Raw genomic sequence first — 9,521 nt, 5'->3', positions numbered from 1 at the left:
AAAATAACCGCCTTTTCAATCGGGCCCTTAATCCAACTGTCTAGCGAGGGCTTCTTGGGATGTTGGTCGAAACGCTTTACTATTAGCCCGTGCACCGAAACGACTATCGGAATATCGATTTCATACGCCACATGGCGGTAACCTCGTGATTATTATTTTCATATATCTTTTATTTCTTTTTTTATATATAATATAATATCTGTATTTAAATGACCTTTCTAACGGTGAAAGAATTTTTAAAATCGGCCCAGTAGTTTTTGAGTTATTAATAATATATACAAAAATATAAATCTTTCCTCTTTAGTTCCTATTTTGTGTTATTTGAGGAATTCAGCCTGGAAAAAAGCTTTCCCTGAGCTAAGATTACCAATAAGTGAATTTTGTTTAGTTATATGGTTCACAATAAACAATAGTCGAATGGCGGGATTCGAACGTAAGACCACTCGATCGGTAGTCCGTTCTAATAATTAAGCTATTCTCATTTCTATCTTACCGGCTCCTGTGGGAACTTGACCTCCGGATCCCAATTAGTTAACTCCTTAATATTATTCTTATCAAATTCCTCAGCGAAAAGAAGATCACCTTTACAAACTTTTGTTCTACCTAAAACTGCACTTTGCGACTCTTGGCACGACGATGTGACAGTCACCGGTTTTAAAGTTGTAGATGTACCTAAGTTGTAATCAATAACAATAGACGGGTAGTCTTTGACCAACTCTGTCCTAATTGGGTTGCCATTCTCATCGACAAACATTCCATTGTTGTTAACAAATGCTGAAAGGTTTAAGATTATTTTTAATGTGTATTTTGCCATGCTAAAAATACGGTGCTTAATTGTTCAAGACATGTTATTCAAATAACAGAAGGGTAGTACAATCGTCCTATTGCAAACCGTAAACATTAATTATGAAAATGATATAAAAGTTAACTAAGTGCTTGTTTATACTTACACGAGGACGCGGAATTTCACACAAATATTCCCATGTAACTTTTATGAGATAGTCACATCTAACTTAGCGAAGGTTTGAATGGTATGTGCAAACGCTAGCGGCAAATGCGAAGTTCGCGCCTGCAAGTGCCTATGAACAAGCACTAATACGGATTGTAGTCAAATATTTTGGTATCTATCACAAGCGTTTGCAGGTCTTCGAAGAAATTCTCACCTGTCACAGTCGAGAAACCTTTTTGAATGGAGCTCTGTCCATTTTTTAATACAAAAATCCAATAATAAATTTTATCACCGAGCTTCAATTTGGGTTTATTTTCCTGATACACCCATATACCGTTTTCAGGTAAGGATATATCTTTCCAATATTGACCGGCTTCTAAACCATCCAGTGGTTTGTTCACATTAATGTGAACGCCATAGAACGAGGCTCCGTCGTCTAAAAATAAAGTTAAGCAAAGTAAAAAAAACATAGCCTATGTTTTTTTATTAATTTTTAATTTCACGCGAACGAAGTCGCGAGCAACAGCTAGTGTATTGTAAGTGTTAATAGTGTTGTAACTGCGGGACTTTTAGATAACGGAATGGGCATGTTTCCTAATTTTTGGAATTGCTTTTATTTTGTAGATAAACCAAGTCCAAACACGAAAAAATATATACGCAACATTTTATTAAAAAACACGCAAGTAAAAACAAATTGTCGAAAGCCCTCCAAAACTCCTCATGACGTCACACGACTCGACGTCAAACTAACCTCCTGTCGCGGTCTGTTAAAGTCAATAACACAACTGACATCTAAATGAAAATCTTTCTATGCAAATCAACCCTCACGTTGGACCTTTGCGGGATGATTTTCGTAAAATCCTTTCTTAACGCTCATCTTATACAGTAACTAATAGAAACTTTGACGCAAAATTTTAAGGCTGGTTCCAGTGGTTAGGGATTATTAGTTATTAAAGTATGGGATATATTAATCTGAACAATTTGGATGTGCAAATCGTTATATCTCGGAAACTATGGCTCTTATGAAAAAAGTATATGTGGATATTTAATAGGCAATTTCATGATCTACAACTTCGTTCTAGTCAACTTTTCGATAAAGCTAACCATTCCGCTGAAATACGCGAAAAAGTAATTTTTATGACCTTTGACTTTGAATAAGTCAAAAATCGCACCCGTGCCCGTGTCCAATAGTATACCAAAAAAACTTTTATAAGTTGTACAAACATTATCTCAGAATAAATAAGGCGCAATTGTGCGATAGCTGAGTTATCACCAATTTTGAGGGCGGCTCCATACGAATTTTCAGAGAAAACATTCTAATTGCGCAAAAACATCGACACAAGATAAATAAGGTATGCATTTACTGATACAAAGCACATTCAAGCAAAAAAAGAGACATTTCAAACATCAGATGAAGTTTTCTATGGAGCAACTGTATACAGCCCAATGTGCGGCGCGGTGCAGGGTTCATAGTTAAGGACGCGGCCTTCGAAGACCGACGAGACTTAACTCATGCGATCTAACCTGCTCGTTGTTTGCGCGCGCCTACTTCTTCCCCCCAAAAAACGCGAATTGTCACTCAAACCGCTTGGATGGATGCATTAGTTATTTGAGTTGAGTTTTTTAAATGTTAGTGAAATTAATGATAATATGTTTTTGTAGAAGTATTTCGGCAATGGAAAGCCGATTTATAAAACCGAGAAGTTATTTAAGTTAAAAGCTTAAAATTGAACTTACTTGGTATGGTTACTCTGAATCCTTCGGGATAGATCGCTTCGATGTTCAAAACAGGAACTGTATTACTGACCACTGTTGGAAATACACATGCACTAAAAAGTAATAATTTCTTAATTAACATTGTAGTGACGTCCAGCTCACACGACAGCCAAGTGCAGTATGAGAAACTTGTTGTTTTAAATGCCAAATGTTAATGAATTTGATGTCGTTTATTATATAAAAGAACCAGTCTATAGTGAAGAATCAATATTGCATCAACTCGTGAATTTTCCTCGTATAACTAAGCAGATTTTACTATTTATAAATTTACTTCTTCTACAAAATCGATTACAAATATAAGTTCAGAAGAGCATCATACTAATATTATTTATGCGAAAGTTTAGATGGATGGATGGATAGAAGGATGGATGGATGTTTGTTAGAGTTTGTAGCCTAAACTGCTAACCGGATATCTATGAAATTTGGTATAGATGTAGATGATAGTCTGGAAGAACACATAGGCTACTCACTTTTGTTTTTTTTTTAATTCCACGCAGACAGAGTCGCAGGCGAAATCTAGTAAACTATAAGTGTTAAAAAGGCGCCCGTGCGAACGGGGTCTAAGGACTAAAATAACACTATCTCTGATCAGCTCGTGTCATACGGTGTTGGTGTTCACGTCAGAGTTTCTAATCTCTTCCATTTCGCTGTCTATGCACACTTTCCACCTTTTTTTTAGTTCTGCCTCTAGATGACACGGTAATCTTACTTCTTACAAACATTATAAATGCGAAAGTTTAGATGTATAGATGGATGGATATTAGTTACGATACTCCAGAACATCTCAAAGATGGCACTTGAATTGTCAACGTCATAATGTTTATATTAGTTGATACGGAATTAAATATAATCATGTATAGGGTCAAACATTTGTACCGCAGAGCACCTACTGCGATAATTTCTTTTATCTTAACGTCTTTGGTTTTTTTTATTCAGTTTGAATTTAAAAAGGAAAATTAAGATTATTTCAAATTATAATTGATTATTATTACCGAAGCTAGGATTTTGGCGGAGATGTTGGATTCTGAATTTTAGTAAAATTAGAACGTAAAGTTTTTATGAAAGTGACATTTTCGATAACTCCAATTCCTCTTAAAATTTTACTGAAAATAGTCTCTTTCATTAAATAAAAAAATACCCTTATTGCCTTCTGATTTTATAGACATAGGGAAAAAAAACGCAAAACATGTTTTACAATCCATTTTTAATTGCGCCATAAATTGCTCTTACTTGACCTTGTATTGTCATCAAAAAGTGTCAAAAGTCGTTTAAGTTTTTTTTATCGAAACGAAACTTAAAAACATTATTGTAATGTAATGCTTGTTTTGACATAAACGATCTTATTAATTACTGATACACATAATGTTTATTAGTAACTTTGGTGCCTTAATGTAAGTTTCTGATACTAAATGTGGCGCCAAAAATTGCCAACAATAAAACCTTTTCGATGACAATAAATTATGCAAAAAACTTATATCTTTGCAGTGTTATTTTCAATATTGTTTAATACAGAGATGAAAGATTTAGGTTGTAGACAAAACATTGAATAAATTTAAATCATTTTGTGGAGTAGTAGTTTCCATGCCAGTTACTAGCTCATGTTGGTGGCGCTATGCGTATAGGTATGTCAGTAAAATGGTTTGATAGCATGTTCACGAGATCGTATTAGACGAGAAGTGTCTGTTGGCACACCCTTGAATCTCTGAATATCCATACCGGTAGCTGTCAAATCAAATATCGTGCTACTTGCATACTGGTATGCCAGTTGGCGTGTACAATGCCTGTAAGTAGCACGAACCAGTATATTACAAGTGTTCCAGCTACTGGCATTTGTATTTCCAGTTTTTAAAGTACAAAATGATTTAATTTCAATTCAATTTATAAAAAACTACAAATACATAGAACTAATTACTTACAATATTTTGTATAGTTTTTAAGACTTTTATATAGATTCTACGTTTTAAAACGAAACACAGTTAACACTATGCCTACATTTTAAAAACATCGATACTTAAAAACTAGATACGGCATACTGTCATTTTTTTTAAAGAAACGTTTATTTTCCAAGAATAACGTTCCAAATTTGAATTAACCATGACATTAACATAGTAATATTTTAGTGTACATTTAAATCTATTTAACAAGGCAACATAAAAGCAGGAGGAAACTTCTTATTAATAAATATGATTTTTTTGCAGGCAAAATCTATCCTAGTCACCGCAAGAATTCTGCGAAAAGTGCGAGGGAGACAGAAGATCCAACACAGTGCTACCTTACTAAAATATTCGAGGAAAATGAAATCACTAATGCCTTAAAGGCTCAATAAACTTTTTTTATCTTTTATCCATAGTCTTTAAAAATTTATTTAAATATTCCGTAACTAAAGATTAATATATAACTAAGAGGCAATCATGGCCCAATTTTAGCCATAAGACTAAATAAAACAACTTAATAATCTACAATATTCCATCAAAGGTAAATGTAATTATTATGTTTTAAAATACGCTATTAAATGCCGAAAGATATCCATAGAATATACATCCACGTACAAATAAATCGACTACAGATTATATTTTACGAATGTGATAAAATTATTAAAATTGTACAGAAGCCTTTCATTCGTCTATCAAGCACCATTAAAAAGTATACTTTTTAAGACCACAAATATTCAATATTAAATAAAAATCATACTAAATTGAAATCTATGACCTACAAATTAGAGTTCATTCTACGCCTGTCTGTTGTAAGGGACCGCGAGGAGTGTTCGAAATTTGAAATTTGACATTCGCATTCTTTAAATATGTTATTTTTTTAATGTCTTAGACACAAGGCTATTGGCCAAAATGGCTTTGTTAATATAATTGCTTTATTAATAACGATTAGAGAGCTAAATACATGGTTCAAAGATTTTAATTATAATAATAGTAAATATGACAATAAAAATGAATGCTTTATATGAATGATTAAATAGGAGAGGGAAATTTTAACTATTTTAACCTTTTAAGAGAAAACTATTTCTTAAATAGATAAATAAAATATTTATATAATATAAAACATTAATACTGATTTTATAAACTTATTCAAATAAAAGAAATTTCTACAATCATTGCGTTTCATTTATTTCAAAATTTACATAACTTTGTGTTTACTCGCAAAACACTAGCTTGAGTTAATTTCAATTTTTTATATTTTTGCAATTTCACAGGTAAATTTTTAACTTTGGTGTTGCTAGTAAAAAATAAAATTTCCATACATTAAATAATTTGCCAATGATTTTTTTTATTATTTATAGTCGAAATAGTTAAGGAATAATACTAAAAATTCTTCGACTGGTATACATTTATTTACAATTGGTCAATTATTAGTGTTGCCACTATAAAAAACATTGATTTACCAAATACCAGTATTACATTGAATTTATGAATTATTTCAGACATTTTATTTAGTGAAATGTCAAAACATGTCACCACTGGTATAATTTTTATTAATATAATAAGAAAGTAACAAAAACGATTTATTCGACTGGTATTTTAGATATTGTAATAATTTACATCAAATCAATATTTAGGTTTATAAAAATTCTAACTTTACCAATACTAGTGAAATTACATAGATTAAAACTTTTTTTTTGATATATTTATGAGCTATCACAAATTCCATACTTAGTATCATAGAGATATGCAACTAGCAACACTGTAGAATAACCTAACCTCATTATAATAAGTATTTGATACTATAGGGTTAATATTCATTACTAAAGACATTTAAATAAATATTTCTACTCTAACATTTAAGCTAAACAACTGTTTTCTATTTGAATTACTACGAAAAAACGACATTTTTCTAAAACACACCACTCTTTCATGATTCATGCGAGAAAGAGATAAAAAGTCGTCAAAGAAAATGAAAAATAATCATCATTCAAGTCTCACTTATTCTAACTTAAATAAAAACATTCACAAAATAATTTCCTACACATTCATAAGCGTAAAAAATAAATTCACAAAATTACACTTACTTTAAGCGATTGTTAGCATTACTTAAAATATACTATTTAATAAGATGAGTTACTTTTATAAATTAGGTTTTAAAACATTTTAAGTAGCACTAACAAACTCTATAATAGACAAAAAAAGATTTATTAAATGCTAAAAAATACATTAAAAACGTGACAAGTTTAATGGCAACACCAAACACGATTGTCATGAACATGAGGCAATAAATACAATAAAAACTAACCACCAAAGACAAAATAAAACACCTAAAAGCGAATAGGAATATCCATTTTGCCATCGTAAATAGAAAATGGCGGCGTACGCGCGGTTTCACAACTGTCAAACTGACAGCCGTCAAGTTGCATTACAACCTCATTCGCGCGCACTTTATAAACCACTGAATCGAAACGGCCAGTATCTTGACAGGCGTCAGAGTGACGGGTGCCCGCGCGTCGCTGACAGTTGTCACCGTGACAGGTGCCCGCGTGTCGCTGACAGCTGTCACCGTGACAGGTGTGTTGCGCGCCTACTGGTCCTTCAGCGTCTCGTGTCATACGAAGTCCATGGCGTCGTGTGCCTTCGTCGAGAACTTTCCATAGGACCGCTTCTTGATCGTGCGCTCGACCAGCTTCTTCACCTCGCTCAGGATGAACACGCTCGACGTCAGGCATACCAGGAATATCAGATCTGAATTCAAATAATTACATCGTTTACTTAAAGAATCTTCAAAATGTTTTATATACTAGCTTTCGCTCGCAACTCCTTCCATAGAATAATAAAAAAACGAAAGTATGTGTTCTTCCAGACTATCCTCTTTATCTATACCAAATTTCATCGAAATCCATTCAGCCGTTTAGGCTACAAACTCTAACAAACATCCATCCATCCATCCATTTTGCATTTATAAAATTAGTAAGACTAGTAAGATGGCATGATCTGTATACATTAGTTATCTATTTCTAAAGCTATAGTTGGATGATAACTGTTCGACATGTAGAAAGTAATTTAGTTATTTTTACTTAATCAAAACATAAATAAAACCTTAACTATGTAACTATTAAATCGAATTTACGTTGACTGTCGTGTGAAAGGCAATAATTGTGTAAGACAGCGGGCAACATTCCATACCGTGTCCAGTGAGGGCCTCAGTCTGGAAGACGCGCTGCAGCGGCGGGAAGTAGACCACCAGCATCTGCCCCACCAGGCTCAGCGTCACCGCCACCAGGAACATTCTGCAATAACAAGTTTCTGTCTAGTCATGTGGGTATCACTAGGAATTCGTAATTTAAGCCCTAATAGCCTAATCTCTGTGAGACTGCCGATCTTAATAATAACAAAGTTACATTAAATGTTTAAAAATAATTAAATCTAGCTATTAAACTTAAGGAGTAAATTGGAAACCTTCATGTGGGAAAGGGACAAAAACTACAAGCTACCAACATTAAGGAATCAAGGTTATTATGGTAACTGTAATTTTGACATTTCCAATTGAGTTTTAGAAATACCGTAGAACCTCGATAACTCAAACCTCTATAACTTAAAAAAATAATATGTTCTCTTCCCATCAGAGCCCAAAACCTGTACAACATAGACCCTTGATAACTTAAAACCTCTATAACTTAAAATATTTTGTGTTTCCCTTGTTTAACTTATCGAGGTTCTGCTGTATAAACAATAATAAGAAAATTATTTGCTGTGTATGTATGTTTGTTTTTTATGTAGGATGTATATATTTGTTACTGTTATTTTATATGTATTAATTTCCCTTGTGTGTTGTCTAGCTTCTCCTGTCCTACTGGTTTGCCTGTAAGAGATTACTCATAGGGCCGCCCTTGCATGTTTTTTTGTATTAGTATAATTTAAACATTTGTATTTTAATATTTGTGCCTAAAGATTCAAATAAATAAATAAAATAAAAGATTTTATAATTTGATGCGGATGAAGCCGCACGGGAACAGCTATAGTATATAGATATATGAAACTAACTTATTTGTGAAGAATCCAACTTGGAATATGGACTTGGTCTGCGAGCGGCAGGAGAGCGCGTTGAACATGTCGAATAACACGAAGCATGTAAACGTCATCGTCGTATCTCGCGGAGTTATCTTGTTGTCCGACATCTGTTTATATAAATATAAAAACTTTATTATATTATTGGGTTTTAAATGATTAAAAGTGTTGCTCTGAAAACAAAGAAACAACATTTAAGTTTCTATTTTATCGTTTTTTATAATATGCCATTCTTCTAAGGTGGCTTCTAAAATAATAGACAACATTCATTCAACCCATAGACAATCGTTTAGAAACCGTATTTAAAATCAGTAATAAAATAAAATTTTAATTTCTTTACATAAATACACTGAATATGTATTCCTCTTCACAAATGGGAAAATAGATTGGCTCCTGCAGCACAGGGAACCTAGTGCAGGAGCCAAGGATCTCATGACATGTAAAATGAAAAAAAATTAACACTTAACGATTAAATGGATTTATTATGTAAAAAGAAGCCTCGGTACCTAAGAGGTTTGAGCACTTGATTTGTATACTAAGTCTTGGGTTTGAATCCCGTTGTACCAAACATCCATCCATCCGTCTAAATTTTAGCATTTATATTAGTAATAAATAGCAAACGAACAATCTGGCACATAAATTTGCCCGAAATGGCAAAACGACCGCTGCCAACAGACATTCGCAATAAGAGATGCGTTGCCTACCCTTAATCGACGGAGAAGTACATAAAGAGGACATTTTATGTTCCTGTGAGTCTCCTCCACAGTCAAATCTTTTCATCCCTTCCCCTT

The 9,521-nt window shown here is 33.0% G+C and overlaps 1 protein-coding gene across 1 annotated transcript in view; it reads right to left on the bottom strand.

Annotated features, from left to right (window-relative positions):
- Positions 1–6,002: 6,002 nt before the first annotated feature.
- Positions 6,003–9,521, bottom strand: part of LOC106101660 (calcium-transporting ATPase type 2C member 1) — a 30,593-nt gene continuing 27,074 nt past the window's right edge. Inside the window, exons 15-18 of the mRNA XM_013280969.1 lie at positions 9,079–9,139; positions 8,707–8,840; positions 7,849–7,952; positions 6,003–7,407 (exon numbers count right to left, since the gene is read on the bottom strand). Of these exons, the coding sequence (XP_013136423.1) occupies positions 7,271–7,407; positions 7,849–7,952; positions 8,707–8,840; positions 9,079–9,139 (436 nt within the window). The 3' untranslated portion in view covers positions 6,003–7,270. The remainder of the gene's footprint in view (positions 7,408–7,848; positions 7,953–8,706; positions 8,841–9,078; positions 9,140–9,521) is intronic.

This window comes from Papilio polytes, unplaced genomic scaffold (assembly GCF_000836215.1).
Source record: "Papilio polytes unplaced genomic scaffold, Ppol_1.0 DF823958.1, whole genome shotgun sequence".
NCBI classification, from domain to species: domain Eukaryota; kingdom Metazoa; phylum Arthropoda; class Insecta; order Lepidoptera; family Papilionidae; genus Papilio; species Papilio polytes.
Note: the sequence above shows the minus strand (reverse complement) of the source record. Positions and strands in the feature narration are given on the sequence as shown.